General features: G+C 42.2%; 1 protein-coding gene and 1 long non-coding RNA gene across 2 annotated transcripts in view; one reads left to right on the forward strand and one right to left on the reverse strand.

Moving 5' to 3' along the window:
- Nucleotides 1-21,801, reverse strand: part of UST (uronyl 2-sulfotransferase) — a 316,689-nt gene that overhangs the window by 111,100 nt on the left and 183,788 nt on the right. The window contains exons 4-5 of the mRNA XM_025384091.1: nt 11,669-11,748; nt 1,032-1,185 (exon numbers count right to left, since the gene is read on the reverse strand). Of these exons, the coding sequence (XP_025239876.1) occupies nt 1,032-1,185; nt 11,669-11,748 (234 nt within the window). The remainder of the gene's footprint in view (nt 1-1,031; nt 1,186-11,668; nt 11,749-21,801) is intronic.
- On the forward strand, nt 906-11,354 carry LOC112623553. Its single transcript, XR_003119163.1, has 3 exons — nt 906-1,034; nt 6,596-6,652; nt 9,470-11,354. It is a non-coding gene; the product is annotated as an uncharacterized LOC112623553 (long non-coding RNA).

Here is a 21,801-nt window from a genome sequence, read left to right on the forward strand (position 1 = left end):
ATGAGATGAGGAAGCAGCGGTCCTGGCCTTGGCCCGGAGATTCGGTGCTATTCTCCAGCGGCAAGGCTGCTGCTGAGGGCGCATCAGCAGTGGCCTTGGCTCTGGGCGATCTTCCAGCTTTGGGAACAACACCTCTGACTGATCCTCAACACTTCCTTCGTTCCTGCTTGTGCCCAACAACAGCCCAGGATGGGTCCAGGTGAACCCCAAGGGCTCTCTCAGACACAGAGACCAGGATTTCAGCCTCCTGGGCACCAGGCTGTCAGCTCCTCAGTACGTGTGTCTCTACAAAGGGATGGGAAATGTACCTTTCGTTTTAGTGCTCAAAGAAAGACACGCAACTCCACCCTCCATTTCTGTTACCAACCTCTGTGCTGCGGAAATAATTACTGGACTCAAGACTAACATCCCTTATGGAGCTGAGGGTCCCAAAACAAGTCTAGAGAAAGCAAACAATTACTGGTCCAATGACAGGGTTCTATCGCGCTGTGGTGGAAAGAACCCAGACTGTGAAGGCAGGAAACCCGGAAACAGTCGGTCGCAGTTGTGCCCTTACCTGAGAGGTGACTGGCAAATCCCACAACCTTTGGAATCTCAGGGTCCTCATCTGAAAACACTCCCTCCCTCCCAGAGTGGTCATGGGAACTGAATGGGCTGAGGGATGAGAAAGGGCTCTGCCGCCCTCTAACAGACACCCCCCAACACCTTTGTTGTTCTTAAGCACGACAGTGCTAGTCAGGACTCCTTAGAAAAGACTGTTTCCGCTCTGGGACCCAAAATCTAGCACTAAAGACAACTGAGCAAAGCAACATCAGAAGATCATTTGAGGAAATGTTCATTAAGATCTGGGTCACCCGGAACCAGTTTCTCTCGCCAAGACCTCCTTCCTGCGGAAGCACCCTCTCTGCCCCATGCTCCATGAAGGCGCCAAGGGCAAGGCCTGGGAAGGGAAGAGTGAGCCTTCCCTGGTGGAGGGGCCACTCCCCAGGCAGTGGGGAGACCACCTTTTGCATGCAACAGGACTGACTTACCAGGTAGCGCTCCTCCTGCCTCATGCTGGGGGTGCGGATCATGTGATTCTGTTCCCCTCTCCAGTCTCCAAAGCGACGGAAAAAATAGTTAGATAAGAACCGGTTGACGGGGTCTCTAATGATGTTGATGTAGACAGGCTGGTCTCCTCCAAACCTAACACAAACATTGAGTTCGTTACAACCCATCACTGCAGGAGGAAAACAGGGCCTACGTAGACATCTCCCCTCCCCTCTAGGTTAACTTACTGAAAGATGATCTCCTATGCAAAGGTGCCAATGACACGTAATAAGCAAACAGGGTTTCCTGATAGGCATTTTATTATCATGCAGGAAGTGGGGAGGATGATACCTGTTCCAGGTACCTGTTGAGGGGCTGTGAGGACATTTCATAGTATAGCACGGTACAAACCACACCATTGTGCATGTTAAGGAAGAGATGGTGTCCAGTTTTCTCACTAGGCTGTAGGTTTCTCGAGGATGGGGGCCACTCTGTATTGGATTTAGTATTTCCAATGGCTAGAACAGAACCCATGGGGACACAGTTGGCCCTTGGTGAATGTTTCAGTTGATTGGTAGGTTCTGACTGCCTTGCTGAGTGAGATGGCCCTTCCTCTACATTGTAATTCAAACAGTTCTGGGTCAGGTGCTCTGCAGTGAGTGAGTGAATAACAGCCAGTCTTCACTGAGCACTCTCTATTCATCTTGTTCTAAATACCTCATGCAACCAGCTTGCTGAAGCCCCATAACACATCAATAGAGTAGAAAAAATAATTATCCTCATTTACACTTGGGGAAACTGAGGCAGGAATAAGGTTCATAACTTGTAGCTGAACTAGGATATGGGTCCAGGCAATCTGGCTCTAGAATCTATGCTCTTAATTATGGAAAAGTGATTTCTGGAGTTGAGGAAATTTTGTGTGGGATATCAAGAATAAAACAATATTCAACATAATTATCCTCAAGTGATGGCAAGCGGCTTCAGATAAAAATAAAGCAAATAGCCAGGTGTTCCATTTTAATTCCTTCCATGAAAGGATTAGATGAATCCACTAAATCTTGGCCGAAGAACAAGGTCTTCCTGAGGGAAAGTGATGAGATTGGCTGGATTTGTCTTAACAATTCCTTCTTTTTCTCTTTGAACTGCTTGAAAGCAGTAGCCTTGAGGAGTCTGGGGAGACTGCCCCAGTCTCTGGGCAGAGATCATGCTCTGGTGACCTCCTGAGGGGCCTGCAGGGTTCTCTAGCCCTATGACCTTGTGACATTCTGAGGAACGTGCCTGGACATTCTCTCAGGGGTCAGAAAGAACTCTAAGAGAAAACAAACTGACAGGACCCCGCTTCTGCCTCTCTCCAGGAGCTAGCAGACTCCATTCACCTTTCAAAACCCAGCTTGGAGTCACATCACATCCTTCGGCAATTAATGCCCAACCCAGGGTCCATGCCTCCCTCTTCTGTGCCCCGGGCCCTCTCTCCTGCACTGTGTGGAAATGTGTGCCTCTCCCATCACACTGTGGGCCTCCTGCAGCCAGGAACGACACCCTGTAGCTCAGTGTGTGGCACACAGTAGGTGCTTAACAAATGATGACCAAATTAAGAAATGAACATCTGAGTGTGTGCCTCTCAGTTGTTAATGTTTCTTCTCATATCATGGGACTCTATTGTCAGAGGAAAGGCATAACAAGCCACCCATCCTTTTCTGTGTATGAATTCATATAATGTTGCTCTTGGTTTATCTGCATTTTAAAAAAGAATCTTCAGAGAGAAGAATCCAAAGGAACAACTCTGAGATAGTGGAATTTCAGGCACCAGGACACATGAATGATACCCTGGAGCCCTTAAATACTACCACATTGGAACACACACTGCTCACGGATAAGATTAGCCTTGCAGTGTGAATCTTGTTAGTTCTCAGAAATACACATTCATGTAACTGGATGAACAACTCACTGGAGTCCCAGGAGCTAGCTGTGCCAACCACCGGCTAACTACTGTACACACTCCAGATTTATCCCCCTTTTAAAATTAAATTGGGTTTCATATCTATGATAAACAGTAACTAAAGTAATAAAGCTAGGGACTAGGAAGACAAGGCTTGCATACCAAATACACACATAATTAGACCCTCAAAACTGCTTCACGCTTTTAAAAACCTCAACTGTTCTTCTATGTTCATGTGAAGAATGATTGCTAGTGCTAGTTAGCAGAACTGCCCAATCATATGAATCCATGCACAGTGTCCCATCAGGAGATGGCTCTCAGCCTCACCACTGCCATCTTTGATCAATGGTGAGAGAAGTAAGGACTGGCAAGTCTTGATGAGCATGGATGACTTGCTCTTGTTTGCATGCTGCAACCCAATGCAAGATTTCCAGAATAATTTTCCAAAATGGAAGTTTTAGATGGCTTAAGAATGTATTGTCAAGTATCAGATAATATAGTAGACTCTCTCTAGAAGTTTCTAACTATGAGAAAGAGGTGTCTGGTATATATCTCCCCCTTTGCAGAAGGCAATAATGGTTGCAGGCTGCCAGCCCTCTGTACACACAGCTTCTGCCAAATTGGGAAAATCTGGGGTGACATGTCAGTTATACAGAAGAGGCCAGAATACCACCATGCTACCACCAGGGACCATAGCATAGCACATGTCCTAGTGCCTGAGCAGGGAAGCAAATTTCCCTACCCTCATGCCATCTTCTTTCAGCATCAGTTTCTCCTCTCAGTATTTTAAAACTCTGGTCAGAATTCCTGGCTACCATTTATAAAGTCCCTGGGTCACCTGAACCTTTTGCTCACTCATGATTTCATTCTGGGGGTGAGAATGGTTTGTACCCTACCATCCCATACAGTGAAAAACCCTGCCTGATTTTTAAAAGCCTTAAGAGAAGATTCCACAACCTCCCTGTGAAGTCTACTTTGTCAGTTGAAAAGTCTTTCTTACACCCAGCCAATATTTAAAATTTTCCTTTTATGCACATTTCCTTTTGTTTGAACCATTTGACACAAAGAATTTGCGTCTCCTATGCTTTTACAACGCTTAGCCTTTTCAACTTCAATTTTAATTCCTTTAACTTTTTATTGTTTCCTTCAAAAATTCCTTTGGCTTTTATCTTAAGACTTATTGCCCTTCATTTTATAATCTACAGCTCTAATTTGATCTTTATGGAGCTCTAAAAATTTGTGGTGACTACGGCTGATCACAGGTTCTAAGTAGTGCATACACTAGAGAGTAGAAGAGTCAGGCCATATTTTGTTTTTTGTTCAACAACACAATCTTTTGTCCTTCAGTCACCACAATTACTCCTGCATCTATGAAGCTCTTTTAAGCCGTCCTAAAATAGCAGGCAATACCAATTTCTTCGACATTTGTTCACAGATCCTATTCACCGACTCTGTAATCACTCCTCTGGGCTTCCTTCGGACTCTGCAAATGTGTCATAGTTTTAAAATTTTACTTATTTTTTTGATGAGAAGATGAAGATCTGTAGCAGGGCATAATTCTCTAGGAACCATAACTGCATGGTTCTCATTCTGAGAGGCATTTCCAAACACATCATTCTGAGCATTTTCATCAGCATCTGTCTCACACTGCTACCTCAATCAATTCATCAACCCATCGATAATATTAGTCACCTCTTCAATAGCTACACAAAGCACTAGTAAAAATTTTAGGTATATTTTCATCAAAATTTAAAAGGCATTCTTCCTGAGATAATAATTATTGCACATATTAAATCAATACTTAAGACCAGAATTATCCTTGAGAATTAAGACTGTTTTGTACTCCAATTACAGTAGAGATTACTGTGATTGCAATCAGTTTTTGAAAGTATATTCTGTTCTTTTAAGAAATTCTAGTAAAAAATAATATGTATATGTAATATATATATTTGCCCTTTTCATCATTTTAAAGTATATAATTCAGTAGTATTAAGACATTTACATTATTGTGAAGTCATCACCACCACCTATCTCCACAACGTTTTCATGTTCACAAATGGAAACTCTGCCCATTGAACATAAAAATCTCTTTTTCTGCTTTCCCCACCCCTGGTAGCCACCATTCTGCCAAAAGCCTACCTCCTTTTTAGCCTCTGACCTGGAAGTAGAGGGTACCTTTGTGCTGCTATCTACCTTAAAGGGTGAAAAGTACCATAGGCCAGAGGCCCAGGGCTTTGATCCTTGTCAGTGAGGGAGGAAGACACTTTGAAGTGAGAGAAAGGCCATCATGGAAAAGAACAGGACCTTTCAGGGGCAGAGTGAGGAGTGGCTGAGGTGGAGAGGGGTAGAGCTGGCTGTTTATTTTTGAGACAGAGTTTTGCTCTTGTTGCTCAGGCTGGAGTGCAATGGTGTGATCTCAGCTCACTGCATCATCTGCCTCCTGGGTTCAAGTGATTCTCCAGCCACAGTCTCCCAAGTAGCTGGGATTATAGGCACCCATCACCATGCCTGGCTAATTTTTGTATTTTTAGTAGAGATGGGGTTTCACCATGTTGGCCAGGCTGGTCTCGAACTCTTGACCTCAAGTGATCTGCCTGCCTTGGCCTCCCAAAGTGCTGGGATTACAGGTATGAGCCACTGTGCCCAGCCAAGATGGCTGTTAAAGGGCCCTTTGCTGGAGCCCGTTGCAGTAACAAGAGTCCCTGAACGTCCAGTGGGGGCCAGCATGGTGGGGCGGTCTGGCCTCTGTCTTCATACCCCCTGTAGTGGGCACTTCCATCTCCTCTGCCCAGGACTAGACCTCCCCCCTGCCCGCCACTGCCCATCACAAAACACAAGCAGAAGAGACAGTTGTGCTTTGCTCTCCGGTCTGTCCTAAGGCAAGAGAGATGGAAACATTTGCTGTGAGAAGATGAGACAAATGGGGAAGGAGGTGGGTGGTTGGGTCAGGGCTCCTGCTCAGAGAGGAAGATGAATTGACAAGGCATGAAATAAACAGTAGGAAATAATCAGGAAATGAGGTGGGCTGAGGGAAAGTCCAGATTATACTCGTCGCTGATGGGCCAACACAGCTGGTGGCCCATGCAGCAGCAGAGATCCACTCCCCATAGAGGGAAAGGCAGAAATAGAGGAAGAAACTGCCAATGTAGGAAGACGAGCCCAGCCAGGGTTCACATAGGGAAAACCCAGAGAAAACTTGCACTTGTAAGTGGAACTTTTGCGCCGTGTTTAAGGAGGCAGAGACAGTGTTAACTGCTAATACTGATTTTTACTTTGGTGTTTTCTTCAGAGTTTGCAGTGTCTGTCAAATGGTAAGAGATTTGAAGGGCACAGAATTGAGATGGATCACTTGGCTAAGAAGAATAAAAAAGTCAACATTTACAAATAAGATGTGAAAACCAAATTGACTTGTGCAATTGGCGAAGTCTGATTTGTTTTGTTAAATAATGCCATCAGAGGGCAGAGTTTGTTCACAAAAGTTGATACAAGAAACACTGTTCACATCAGTAATTGAGACTTCACTTGCAGAGATGAGAAAAGGTGTCCAGAACGCACCCCCACGTACATCACACCCCACTGCTTTTCTGGTGATTGACTAATTTTCACATTTTTGTTTGTTTTTGCAAGTTACTATTGGCACCGGAGCCACCATCTGAGATACATGAGAGATGGAAGCAAAGGAAGGTGAGGGGATCATGGGAAAGAAAGCAAGAATGACATGGAAGAAGGATAAGAGAAGTGGTGGTTTGAAATTATTTAGCATATTGATGTCTCTTATAATGCATTTGGACTATTTTGATAGCATTGGGCTCTGAGGTAAAACTTCTTAAGGGCTTCCCTGCAAAAGCACATTTGGAAGAGTGAGGGGCATTGTAGATTGCAGAAATATTTATACCCCCCCAAAAATAAAAGCTTAGAAAACAAATAAAATTGAGGGCAGGGGACAGACAAATGTGAATTGTAGTCTCTCACAAGGCTTTCTAGTGTGTGGATCTAAGATAGATTTGGAAGGATGTCGTTAATGTTGGAAAGTTGATATCTTTTTCAGAAATTGTTTCCTAAAGTTACTCTGAAAACTGGAGAAAGATACGTGAAACCATAGTATGCAAATATTAAAAATCCTACTTAAACATCCTAGCAAAGAGAAGCATATTTTAGGCCAACGTAGTTTTGACTCAATTCTCCAGACAGTCCAGGTGAAAAATATTTGTCTGGCTGGAATTTCCAGGGAGTTCCACGACTGTGTGAAAAAGCAGTCCAGTGTGCAACTCAGGAATCCTCACCGAAGCCTGAGATCTCTGCTGAGCTCGCTGTGCACACGTCCCAGGCAGGAATCCTTCCCTGAGGCAAAACACCTGATTGGTCTGAACCAATTACTTCCCATCTTTGGATTAATAAAGCTAGATATGGTTCCTTCTCACTCTAAAAACGGAAAAAGAAGAAACAGGACAAGAAGCCTAGATGGTGAAAAAAACGAAGTAGGTCAGCTATAGAAACACCAAATGCTCACAGGATAGTATTTTACATGACTCAAGAGTGTCTAAATTTGAAGGTAAAAATGCCATGGTTAATGGAATAAAAAAAGAAAGGGCAATTACCTATGGTATAATGCCATACTCTTCAAAACTTCTGACCATTTGTGTGCAAAAAAAAGTGGGGAGGGAGGCCTGACTTTCATTCTTACAGTCCGCTTGCCAGCAAGTATTGTGTGGCATGTTAACGATGTGCAGAGGATTGGAAATATCAACAAAGAATATTAGGTTGCAGTATCAGTTCTTCTCGTGGGAACCTCATTATCCTGAAACAAGCAATACGTCTGTCAGCAGTTATAAGGGTAGGTTTCTTAAGATCAGCTTCATTATCTTTATAACTTATTATTCAAAATACATCTAAAACTTATTTTTTAAAGTATGTTAATGTCCTTGGCTGCGCACGGTGGCTCACGCCTGTAATCCCAGCACTTGGGAGGCTGAGGTGGGCAAATCACTTGAGGCCATGAGTTTGAGGCCAGCCTGGCCAATATGGTGAAACCTTGTCTCCACTACAAATAGAAAAATTAGCCAGGTATGGTGGTGCATGCCTGTAATTCCAGCTACTTGAGAGGCTGAGGCAGGAGAATCGCTTGAACTGAGGTTACAGTGAGCTGAGATTGCACCACTGCACTCCAGCCTGGGTGACAGAGTAAGACTCCATCTAAAAAAAAAAAAAAAAAAAAAAGTAATGTCAAAGTCCTCTTAACAAGTTCCAACTTAGTTGTTTTCCTCTTGTCAATTGCATATTGACACAGAAATTTTCCTTAAAGAAAGCTATTCCCTTAAACAAGGAAAAGCTGATTTTTAATGTCCCATGTTCCATGTGTGGAACAATCATAGTCTTGTCATATATTGAAGTTCAACTGATCATTCTCTTCCTTTTTATGGAAGTCTGGTAGCTAAGGGCCCAGGCCCTGGTATGTGGGTGTAAAGAGACGAGGAGGTTGCTCTTGGGGAGTCAGTTTTGGCTTTTTATTGAAAGCAGCAAAGCTGGTCAGGTAGTCTCTTGTTGTTTCTGCTTAAAACTCTTGACTGCTGTTCCAGCCCAGTCGTGTCCATCCTGGTCTGCACTGCATCCCTTTCAGTTCCCCTCGGCGCCACTCTTCTGCTGGTGGCTGTGCTGGGAATGCCTTCCCCCTTCACTTGTCTAAAGCTGACCCATCCCTCACCTCCCTGCAGAAACGCCCTCCCAGAGTCCTGGTCCCACAGGAGGTTCCTCCTCTAGGGGAAGCCCTGTGACCACCCTCTCCTTACATCCATCACACTTTAATGGAAGAACTTAGAGTCTCCCAAAGGCAAAAAAAACATTTAATGTTGACTGCAGAAGCCCCAGTTCTCATGTCGTGTATAGAAGAGAGAAGGTAATCCTTAGATATGTGTTTAATTGAGTAAAATGGAACTGAGGGAGGAGAAGCAGAGCCCAGCCCAGCCCTCAAGGTATCTCCATAGAAACTGAGTCAGGAGTTGGGCAGTGGGCTCAGCCTGAGACGTCTATAGAATGGCCTTTTTAAGTGCCACTCTGAATGTATATAGCATGTGATATGTTTTGGCTCTGTGTCCCCACCCAAATCTCATCTTGAATTGTACATATGTAATTCCCACGTGTTGTGGGAGGTACCTGATGGGAGATAATTTGAGTCATGGGGTGGTTTCCCCAATACTGTTCTCATGGTAGTGAATAAGTCTCACAAGATATGATGGTTTTATCAGGGATTTCTGCTTTTGCATCTTCCTCATTTTCTCTTGCCGCCACCATGTAAGAAGTGCCTTTCGATTCCTGCCATGATTTTGAGGCCTCCCCAGCCACGTGGAACTGTAAGTCCAATTAAACCTATTTTTCTTCCCAGTCTTGGATATCAGCAGCATGAAAATGGACCAATACAGCGGCCTTCTCTCAGAAGGCCTTTCCTTCACAGTTCAGAGCATCCCTATATGGTAGGGATGACTGAGAACTATCCTTGTTTTACAGATAGAAAAACAGAAAAACAGAGACCTCTAAGAGGTTGAATGGCTTGCCAAGAATCATGACCAGTGGGGAGGCCAGTTCTGACACCAGAGGTCCTGACGGCCAGGCCAGCACCGTTTTCTGTAGACATGGTGTCTTCTAAAAAGCACTTATCATTTTTTTTTTCCTTTCAGAATTAAAGCAATGAAGACTAAACTCCTGTACATGTGTTTGATGGTAGAAGCCATAACAGAATATGGCTACCATGTTATGCTCTGCTGACCCAATTAAAATACTGGCCATGGCTTCTAATTTGTGTTTTACACTGTTCAGAGATACATACTTAAAACTTGTTGCGCTGCAATCTGTTTGGTTGTAAAGATTTGACCTATGAAGCAAGAAGTGTTCATGAACGAGGTTTAAGGATGTCAGGGGTGACTTAGAAGGAAACGCGGTAGAACAGCAAGGATCAGGGAAGCAGTGCTTTTCTCTTTGCAAGGCATAAAACACAATGCCTGAAAGAGCTAATAAGCCTTGTTATCTAATCATGTCTAATAATATGCTTGTGGCCTTCTGGAATTAAGAGTCAGGGCACATACCCTGGATAATCCAGTAACAAGCCATTTTATAAATATGGTTGAAAACACACTCCTAGCTGCCCAGCACCTGGCCCTGGGTCACTGCGGAAAATCTGCAGGAGTCCTGTTACCATCCCAAGAACTCTGGTTATCAGGAAGGCCCAGGAAACTTCAGGGAACACTTGCTTTTAAAGATAAGGCAGCAACTCCTTTTCTCTGCTTAATAGCTTGCTTTACTGAATCTCATTCTTTGCACTTAATTTGCACAGGACCTGCTGCACAGCAGGGAAGTCCTTGGAGGGCTGAAATCTTCTTCCAGCCAGGTGGGTTGTCAGGCACCCTGGACCAGGGCAACAGCTCCTCCGGAGCCAGCTCCCTGGGTGCCTGGCCTGCAGGAGCCACTAGGTCAGCACTAACCAGCAGATGTCGCCTGCTGCCCCGGTTCCTTTGGTGCTCTCGTGTGGACCTGCAAGGCACTGTTAAGATGACAGAAGTGCCCGTCAGATGGCTGACCAGGGAGGCCCAGAGGTTCCCAGGCTGGTCCCCAGCAGATCTGCCTCTGGATCCAGTGATCTGTCAGCCATTAGATAGTAGCTGTGAGTGCAGATTTGGGCCAGCACAGGGAGAGTAAAACACTAAGGGCCATCAGCTCAGGAGTGAGGCACAGTGACAGTCAACCTATGCTAATGAACCACTGGGGAAAAGGACACTCAGAACTTGAAGCTAGTAATTTAACAAATAGGGAATCTAAAAACCTGAATTTGAAGATCTGCATTGTTATTAGAAGACCACAGCCGCTGGAAACAAAAACCAGAATTTTAAAAACCTCCCCAGCATCAAACATGCGAGGCTTAGAAAATCAAATGGTTTACAGTCATGCGTTGCTTAATGTCAGGGGTACATTCTGAGAAATGCATCATTAGGCGATTCGTGGTTGTGCAAGCATCTTAGAGTACATACACAAACCTCGATGGCACAGCCTGCTGCACATCTATGTTGCACAGTACGGCCTATTGCTTCTGGGCTACAAACCTGGACAGCATGTGACTATACTGAACACTGGAGGCAACTGTGACACAATAGTAAACATATGTGTATCTAAACATAGAAACGATACAGTAAAAATACCATACTATAATCTTATGGATTAATATGTATATGAGGTCTGTCATTGACCAAAATGTCATGATGTGGCACATAACTGTATTAAAAAGATAGACAGAGGCTGGTACTTTGGATCCTAGAAAATACTCATTACTCTAGCACTGAATTATTCCCAGAGTTCTGTGCAGGTTCAAATTGTACAAAAATGTGTAATAAAATATTTATGCTAAAATACCCATCTCCTGTCTTCTTATTTGTTTCAATACAAAATCTGATTCCTTTTTTTAAAAAGAGCTATTAGGTCAAATGGCTTCTCATTAAAAAATAATTTCAAGTTTTTATAAGATTTAAGACAGTAGTCTAGGAAGAGATGAAGTTTCTGTTCAAATATTTCAAATTTCAATCCCTCCATAGCAAAAATAAATGGATTAAAAATGTCTTTTCAAGGGCAATTGTACTACCTTGTAAATAAGGGTAGATTTCTAAAGTAATTGTTCATTAGAAGAAAGTGAAAGGACCATTAAACTGGAAAATGTCTTACCTTGAGAAGTTGAGGAAATGAACATGTCGAGTGAATAAATAGGGTTGTTCGGCAGTACTTATATTTTTAATCAGTTCCATCTATTAAAAAAAGTACAAAATTAGCATATGTAGGATCTAATTTACCAAGCCATATTAAGTTAAAGGTTATTTATCCAGCTCTTTTTATTCCCACTTATTACCACTGGACCAGCAGTATAAGTGCAACATTTATCAAGTTTTACATAAGGCTCCTTAGTGAATAAAACAGTGCTGTACAAATTGATAGTCCTGTGTCTCATTTTGTTGATTGTTACCATGAAAGCAATGTGACAGATTAATTAATTTTGACTGGAGAAATCAGTGTGTTGCTGTACTAAAATGTAAATAAAAGAATGCCTTCTACCCCTTCCTTTAAAGTCAAATCAAGGAAAGAGGTTAGTCATTATCTTATTCTGTAGTGATATTATTGGGATATACAAAAATATTGAAACAGGTGCTGCAGAATTTAAAAATGGAATAAAATGAGGTACTACTTCATTCTTGTTCTCTTTGACTATGAAATTTATAAGGGAACATTTTATAGGAAACACATAAACCCCCAAACGTCTTGGTTTTTTGGTGGGTGGTCATCTGAATTATTTATTTGCAGTTATCAGCAAGGCAAAAAGTAGTTTATATTCATGTAAACTAACTTTTATGGCCTTCTGGAACATGTCATGATACAGAAAATGTTTAGCAAAATCTGTTAGAAATTCCAAGCATTCTTATAACTCCCTAACTTTCTGAACTTCTCTTTCCCCGGTTTTTCAAATTGGCCCCATCAAAATGAACACACTGTGGAATTTTTAAAAAGCACATTGCAGCTTGCTACTTTGGATGAATGTCAGAAGTGCAACATTTCATGTTTTATGAAACAGTTCAAGTTGAAAAACTGGAAACAAAACCAGTCATTCACATGTTAACCGCAGTAGCAACAAGAACAATAAAATAAGAGTCTGGAACTCCAGGTCTGTCTCAAACATGACAGAACACCGGAGTCCCCCTTGTTCCTTCATGTCTAACACAGGGCTGACACATATATAAGTGCTCGATAAATATTTGTTCAATGAATTAACTCCAACTAGTACATGCTTTATAGATGATTACACTGGGATCTCAGTGCGTAAACCTTGTAATTAGATATTCAAGCTCACAACGACTGAAGGAATGAAATTGAATTTTAAAGGTAAACGACTCGCAGTTCATAAACCCTGCCTGTGCTTCTGTTAGTCAGTGGCAGGTATGAGTGAATAATGGTCTGTCTGTCCTCAAGCCTCAGTATAAAAGGAAATTGCATCCTGCCTCTTTATCTACTGTTTATCCTCGACACACCACCTGCAAGTGCTTGTTTTTGGTAGTAAAACTTCCTGCGTGGTCACGTTGTTAATTTTGATTTTTGATGGATTTACTAATAGAATTACTGGTTTGGAGACATAACCATAGGTAATTTATCTCTGAGGGTGCCTGCTTGGAAAAATAACTCTTGACTGTGTGTATGTTTAATGTAAAGACCATTAATGCTTTTATCTCTCGATTATTTTATTCAGATATTTCTCTGCACACAGAAGAGTCCTACAAGAAAGTCCCCTAGCACTGTACAAGAAAACTGGAAGAACGGGTCAGAAGCAAAAACATTTCTTTCACGTATTCCACATTATATTATATTCTCTAAACACATGTCCATGTGTTAAATTTAATGGAAGAATAGTAGTAGTTAGATTTTGAGAACAGTGTCATAATAGTCATAAAGCCGTCTATTTCAGAAGGAAAAAACGGATTAGCAGTGACAATGTATAACTCTTTCTGGACGTATCTTTAAACATAGAATCAAGGTACTAATGCTCATGTTTATTGTATTAGCACAGTGAAGGCAGAGGGTACGTTTCAGCTCTCAGCCGGTTTGATCTTCACAAATTCTAAGACTTTCCTTGTTTCTGGCGACAAGCAGTCATCTTCTGAATTTGTTGCTGCTATTGCTTGAGGTCTCTCGCCTAGTCCTACCCCCGTGGCCAGCAGCCTGCCTCTTCCCTCACCTAAATCTTATTTGCAGGAGAGGCATCGGGGGTGACAATGGCACCACCTAAAACCACCACCGACACCACCTCTCCTCTCCCTGGCTCATGTGGGACCACTCCTGGCCTTTATTCCGATTCCATGGCATAAATTCACTCAGCATTCATGAAGCACTTATTAGGCACTGGAGGTAAGAACAGAATAAGATGGGTGGGAAGACACATGAAGAAGATAGTAGAACATGTCCTAACAGTGCCCTCAAACTCCACCACGGACACAAACACACCTAATCCTCACCCATCTTTGCTCTTTATCCAGCTTCATCCATCTCTGGACAGTCCAATTCGGGTTACTGGTGATTGGCATGTTCCCACCTTTGATCCAGCTCTTTCCCTGACTCTCCCATATTCAATGGCATGTTAAGCCATGTGAATTCCACCTGTGCTATTTCCCTCAACTGGCTCTCAGGACCACACATGCTGTGGCCAGCCAAATGAGAGCCCTCATTGTTCCTTCCTCACACCAAAGCCTGACTAAGTCCAAGCTCAGGTTTAAGTTCCCTCTTCTAGAATGTTCTTCTGCTACTGCTTGTGTGTCTAAATACTAACCACTATTTACTTATGGTTAAAATATCTACCTCCTCCAAGTAGTCTTCCTGGATAGCCCTTTTCATTCAACATCCTTTGATCTCCCCTCTGTGTCAGGCAATGTACTGCTCAGGGTTATGGCTATAGAGATGATGGATTTGGTTCTTGCTGTTAGGAAGCTGTCAGAGTCCTGTGGGTGAGATGGACTAAGAGGCAGGTACAAACATGTGATAACCACCATGAGGTAGATGGTAGATAAGTGAGGCACCTCTCTCTACTTTCAGATGGGGAGGTAATGCTTCCCCAAGGAGTTTTTCCTGAGTAGTCTGGAAGGGTCTAGAGGAGTTAGCCAGGAAAGAAAGGGATTCATGGCATTGCAAATAATGAAGAGCAGATACAAAAGGCAAAACATAAAATGACACGGCACCAAGAAACTGCAGGAGTTCAGTGTGCCGGAGGTGTTCAGTGATCCGAGATGGGATCAGCAAAGTAGCAGGTGAGACTAGAGAATCAGGTAAGAGTCAGGTAATGGAGGGCACTGCAGATCACAGCAGGAATTCTGACATTTATTCTGTGGGTGATCAACAGCCAGAAAAGATTCTCCTTTCCAGATCTGAGGGCAGGGTGGAGAATGTGAAGGAGGGTGAGGATTAGATACAGAAGCTCAGCCAGGAAGACTGGGCAATAATCCCAACAGCAAATGACAACGGCATGAACTGAGGTCGTGGTTTTCAGTGAGGTCCCCAGACCTGCAGCATCAGCATCACCTGGGACTTGTTAGAAATGCAAATACTCAGGCTCCGCCCCAGGCCTTCTGAATTAGAAGGAACTCTGGGGGAAGAGGTGCCAGCAGTCTGTGTTTTGCCAAGCCTTCCAAGGGATGGTATGGCCCAAGAGTGTGAGAACCACTGAACTAAGTCAATGTAAGTAAGACAGATGGGGAGGTTCTGGGAGGGTTAAGGAGGTGACCACCTGCCAGTGGAAAGGAGGCAGGGCAAGTGGCCAAGAGATCTTCTTTCCCAGATTCCTGACTAGGACAACCGAACACGTGATGGTATCCATCCGTGGAGATGGGCAATGCTGGGGTGAAACAAATTTCGCTGCAGATAAGGGGGGAAACGGGCTTGGTTTTGAACGTGACCTTCCATAGCAGTGTATCTGAAAATTCTTCAGGACATACACTTTCTACATTACACTGTAGTTGAGTTGAGTCTGAGCTGGAATGTAAATTCTGTGAGGGTTAGGGGCAGGCTTTATCCCCTAGAAAGCCTACTCAAGGTACCTGCACAGAACATACACCCCACAAATATTTATGAAATGAAGCTATCATCTTTAGAAATCCTTTTTGGAGTCAAGAAATGTATAGTTAACTGAAGACAGAATTATCTTGCACTCAGGCTATGAATTTAGCCTTTCTGAGACAGACCCATATGTTCACTATCCTGGTGTCACATGGAGCAAACAGTTTTACCATTATAACATCCAGGACATAACACCATCAAACAGACTCCCATTTTTTGAGTGCACCAAGGTGCTCTTTATATACATGCTGTCATTTAATCCTCACAAGAACTCCATGGATAAGTATTATTCTTATTATTCTTATTATTCTTATTATTATTTTGAGATGAAGTCTCACTCTGCTGCCCAGGCTGGAGTGCAGTGGCTCGATCTCAGCTCACCGCAACCTCCCCCTCTCGGGTTCCAGTGATTCTCCTGCCCCAGACTCCCGAGTAGCTGAGATTATAGGCACGCGCCACCATGCCCAGCTAATTTTTGTATTTTTAGTAGAGACAGGGTTTCATCATGTTGGTCAGGCTGATCTTGAACTACTGACCTCAGGTGATCCACCTGCCTTGGTCTCCCAAAGCGCTGGGATTACGGCATGAGCCACCACGTCCAGCCATGGATAAGTATCATTATGCCTACTGTATAGGTAAAGAAACTGAGGCACGAAAGGTTGCATTGGTTGCTTAAAGCCTCATCCACACAAAGAGGTAAAGCCAGGATTGAAATCCAAGTCTTTCTAATCCCTAAGCCCTGTTTTTTATTTACTGGTTGCAATCTATTCACCATTCCCACAGAGATTTGATCTATACATAACCTTTCAAAATGGAAGGAACAGATTGGTTAGCACAAAACTCTGGAGAACAAAGAAGGTTTATGGAATATAAATTTTCTTCTTGTGATGTGCTCAAAATTTGAAAGAAAGTTCTAACAGATGGAAAAGCATTTTGAAATAATATAAAAATAAAAGCTTTAGAATGCCAGAGATAATACTTTTTAAAAGTTCTAGGTGGGAAAACTGAGTATATCCTAACAAGAACAGAAAATTAATTTTAAGTACTAAAAAAGATAACTATGTAATGAAAGCTATCTGAAAGAAAAAAAATCAGATCACAGCATATCAGTAAGTAGTTCTTAATCTTTTGCTTTCAACTTGACTGGCTGGGATGGTACAGCAGAAGACCTTTACCTGCAGTTCTACCAACACAGTCAGACTTTGCTCCTGACTTCTTTGGCAAATATTTGTCAGCAGAGGTGGTATCTAACCCTATGTCGTTCATAAGTGAATTCTGTGTCACTCACGAACACCTAGACGCCTTATAATTTTGCAAAGCATTTTTAAGATAGGACATGTTTTTAACATATCAAAGCAAAATAAGGAGTAGCTCAGAGGAAGACCCTTGGCCCTTGAACCTCAGAGGCTGGGAGGATGGCTGGAGGATCCCGTGACCCTTCCCTCTTCCCACAATATGGAGCGGCCCTTGTAAGCAGGAGGCAGGATGGCCTGCGGGAAGCAGTCAGTGCAACACATGCCTGCAATGAAGAAGAAGTCCACCAGGGGGAGCAATGACATGATCAAGGCAAAGAGCCTGGGTCTAAATTACAGAGAAAATCAATCTCATGGCTGCAACTGGAAGGAAACGAAAAACTTATTTTATTTTTGCAGGCCTTGTTGCTTCTTCCTTGTTTTTCTCTTTTCTTTCCACCAAGTTTCTATTAGCGGACTCAGTTTCTGTCTGTAGGGTTCCAAGACTGGACGTCTGCATAATCCCTGTGGTGTGGAACAGGATCAGGCTCCTCTCTTTGGTTTGACTCTAGGGTCCAGCTGGAGCACCTCTCATGCCTGTGGACACTGTCCCCACTCCTATAAAGTCGGGAAGTTCTGAGGGTCATTTTAAGTGAGGTTTTTCCAAAACGTGTCAAGCCAGAGAAAGGTACCTGGGATAAACAGAGAGGCTCATGAGGAGACACCACCTCATAAAACTTCAGGGACACATGGAGTCTTCAGGCACTTGAGAGAGTCTCAGGTGACAGCGGGATTTTCCTAGCGTGGTGAAGGATTCACTTCAATAAAAGGAAAACTTTCAAATAATCAAAGGCTTTCGTGAAATCATTTCTCCTAGGGCTGTGTGTGAGGACCTCTTCGGGAGTTTTTCCCCTGCAAAATACAAATAACTTTGGCTCTGCCTTTACAAGTTTAACTCTGTATTTTGCAGTGGGACCTGAATACACATACTGTGAGAAAGCTCCCCAGCAGATTTTGGTGCCTATCACGGTTAAGAACCATGTTTTATTAACCCATGTATGCCTTGTGTTCCATTATTGGAACGCTAAGCATGTGGCAGTTATTTACATCCTACTGCTAAAGGTCATTGCCAAGGTCTCATTGCAAAAATTTTTTTAAAAACCTGCAAAAATGGGTTAATAGCTTCCCACTGTCTACTGAAGAAAGGTCCAACTCTGAAGCCCAGCATTTAAAGTTCGGGATTTGACCCCTGTTTGCTTTCAAGTCTTATTCTTCCACATTATTCTTAATTTACAACACATTTTAATCAGATTCCTGTACACACTTATTCCCTCTTCTAAAATGGGGTGATAATGCTTTCCTAACAATGTTGCCTTGAGGATTAGAAATAGGGTGTACTCATATCTAGTGGGCTGCCTGAGGCTTAATACACATGTTAATACTAGGTCCTCAATAAATATTTATCAAAGTGAAAAGAACAAAAAACAAAGAAATCTGCTTAAAAAATGAATGAGTGTGCTGCCTTCTTTTTTTTTTTGAGATGGAGTCTTGTTCTGTCGCCCAGGCTGGAGTGCAGTGGTGCAACCTCAGCTCACTGCAACCTCTGCCTCCTGGGTTCAAGTGATTTGCCTGCCTCAGCCTCCCGAGTAGCTGGGATTACAGGCGTGCACCACTATGCCTGTCTAATTTTTGTATCTTTAGTAGAGACAGGGTTTCACCACATTGGCCAGGCTGGTCTTGAACTCCTGGCCTCAAGTGATCCACCCGCCTCGGCCTCCCAAAGTGCTGGGATTACAAGCGTCAGCCACCATGCCTGGCCCATCTCTTGATTAAACAGAGGTCTGATTAACCATGCCTTAGGGATCCCTGCAGCCTGTAGACTTTTACAAACTTCACACGGTTTCTTTAGGTGACTTGGGTTTTCTGTTTCCCCCTAAGTCTCATTGATTTCTAGCCACCATTCAGACTTGAAACTTGCAGTGGGCAAGAGCAATAGGAGAGGGAAGTTTAAAATATTGTAAAGAAATATTGTTTTGATCAAGAAGCTAAAGCTATCTATGACACATGGACATAAGATCTCTCTCTTCTCCACCTTTACATAACTCTTCAAGGCTTTAATAATTTGAATAGCTGTTGGAGAGTCAGAACAGATGTGACGTTTATAGTGATATAGTGGCCTTTACTGTTACAACTGGTGGGAGGATGTGGACTTGCCTAGTATTTCACAGACTGTGAATTGGAGTTCTGCGGAGTGCAAATCAGTCACAAACACTCATAAAGAGTCCCCTGACCAACGAAGACCGCAAAAACGCTAGGTGAAACCCAGTTAAATTGTTTTGTTTGCAGTTTTGTTTTTAATTTTCCAAGTCTTTAAAATGCAAATAATCATTGTGAATTGATTCGTTCGGGACCAGGCACGCAACATTTGCCAAATTTATTGAACCGTAATATTTTCTTTCTTTCAATGTCTTAGAGGACTAGGATTCTCAGGAACATACCTAGGGCAATGCTGATATGATGATTTCAACAGAGCTTCTTAACCCTAGCTGCATCATAAAATCTCTTGTGGCACTTCATTAAAGAAAAAGTTTTCTGGGCCCTACCCCAGAATCTCCAGGAGAAGGGCCATTGCAACTCTAGGTTTTAAAAGGCTCTGCTGAGATTCTGCTGTCCAGCCAGAGGAGATAAACACTGCATGATGAGAATGGCTTTTGGATTAAGGAAGGCCTAGGTTCAAGGCCAACAGCCACTGACAGTCTTTATAATGTATTTGGAAAGTTACAATCTGATTGTCTTAGGTGTCTCACCCATAAAACAGGGAATCATATCCACTCAGTAGTATATTTTTAGGTCCAAAAATTTCAACGAAACAATGAAGGAAAACAATTAGCAAATAATAGGTGCTATATCTAATACGTAATCCTCAGTTTCAACAGAAATAGAAAGAGTAGAATTATGTGCCTTCTCAATATGCTGGTTAACTTTTGCTTTTCTTTAAAGAGAATGCAATTAATTGTGGATTCTCATAGCTGTAATACACCTGCAGTACGTTGACCTTTATTGTATTTACAGCAATGCTCAGAAAGATGGTGTCACATCTTGACCAAAGATGGTTATGTGTTTTTTTGGCAATCACGCGCCACGTCTTCTGGGGAAAAAACTTCCCTATTTCTCAAAGCTGTATATAATCTCCATTTTTCAAGAGATAATTTAAGCCAGCTTAAGACCCTGAAATCTGGTTTTAGAGCATCAGTGCAATGATATCACAGGTTTGCACGATGAGCTGTGCGAAAGTCCAACGCTTCGTCAGCAGCCATCGCCCATGCTGTGCTGTTGAGGCGGAGTCTTCCAAAATATGAACTTCAAAGGTATTTCTATTTCTATAAGGACAGATGTAGTGGGATTTTTATAGGCATTCTAACATTTGGTGTCTTCACACTCCCTTTCCTTTTTAATAATCCCTTCAGTGTCTTGTTGCATTTAATAGATTTTAAAAATTTAGCGCTCTCTGTGTGTGTGTGTGTGTGTTTGTGTGATCACGGCTGCCCTCCAGACAGCAATGCATGTGTGAATGTGACTGTGGCCTAGAGAGGTCCCTTTTTGTATGAATGAAATGGAATAGACAATTCAGTCTTAGAAATGGATACTATTCCAAAGTTCATTTGTAAGTCAGTAGTTTGGAACTTGGAGCACATTTTCTCCCATAAAAGAAACTCTCTGCAAGGTGGATAAAGTCCCAGGCCAGCCCACAAGAGCCTGTTTAAGTCATACTGCACCTGAAGCGGAATTGTTATTAACTCTAGAGGATGATGATTCTATGGGAACAAATTTTCAGAATTCTACTGTTTATAGGTGAGAACAACTGACTAAAATTTCCACTAGTCTTCTAAACCATTTCCCCTTGCGTTCCTCTAATAAATTAGCAAAAAAGGAGTTATTCATACCACAAATTATTTCTTGAATATATATTAAAATAATATTTTTTCTGTTTTATGCACATTGAAACTTTAATAAAAACAATACATGGACAAAAAAAGTGTTTCTCTAAATGTTGTTGAACTTCAAACTGGGTTTCTTGTCCTTTTATTTCCTGGCTTCTCTCTCTGCATGCCAGAGCCAGACAAACTGGCTGCAGAGAGGTAATGGTCACTGTGATTATGTTTGTTTTCACATTAATATTATATATTTGTTTTTTCTATCTTATCTTTACCTTTGCCATGTGTTTTTAAAACTGCCTTACAATTTAATAGAAATCTGGAATAACGAAGTAATGAAATATATTCTAGGTCACTTTGACCACAGGAATCAGAAATGTTTCAACTACACAATACACAGATTATGCTAGAAGCTGTACAAATATATCACAGAATCACAGGGCTGGAAAGAATCTTAAAAGACTGTCTAGTCTCTTCTCTGGCTTCCAGACAAGCCAACCATTCCAAACAGATGAGAGCTAGCCTATATTTTAGAAGAGAAGGATGACTTTGTCTTTAACCCTTTCTGGATCTAACAATCTACACATGGTTAGTAAATTGCTGTTAATTTTTGATCTAAATTATTCTATTCATAGTTACAAGTGTATTTTACTTTTTCATGTTCGCTCCTCATAGGAAACAAAGTAGGTTGATCTCTATAAAATCCCATGGCACATTTAAATACTGTACTTTGTGCTCTTTCTTCTAAGCATTCCTGAACATCCAATGTCTAATCCTTAAGTTACTTTTGTCCTACTCTCTGTGGGTAGTCTGTTCTCTATCCTGAAGTGGGAACTAAAATCTAGCAACTGTGTTTTGTGAGGCATCTGGGAACTGAGTATCATTATATTATATTTACGTGTAATCCGATAGATATGCAAGCCATAAGAGTTAGATTCAAAAGAAAACCAAATTTAACAATTATAATAAAATCACAATAATGTATTTATTTATAATTCCTTTCTTTCAGGCAGTTAAAAGGCATCACCAGCCTAATCACATTAGC

The sequence above is a fragment of the Theropithecus gelada genome, chromosome 4 (assembly GCF_003255815.1).
Source record: "Theropithecus gelada isolate Dixy chromosome 4, Tgel_1.0, whole genome shotgun sequence".
Lineage (NCBI taxonomy): Eukaryota > Metazoa > Chordata > Mammalia > Primates > Cercopithecidae > Theropithecus > Theropithecus gelada.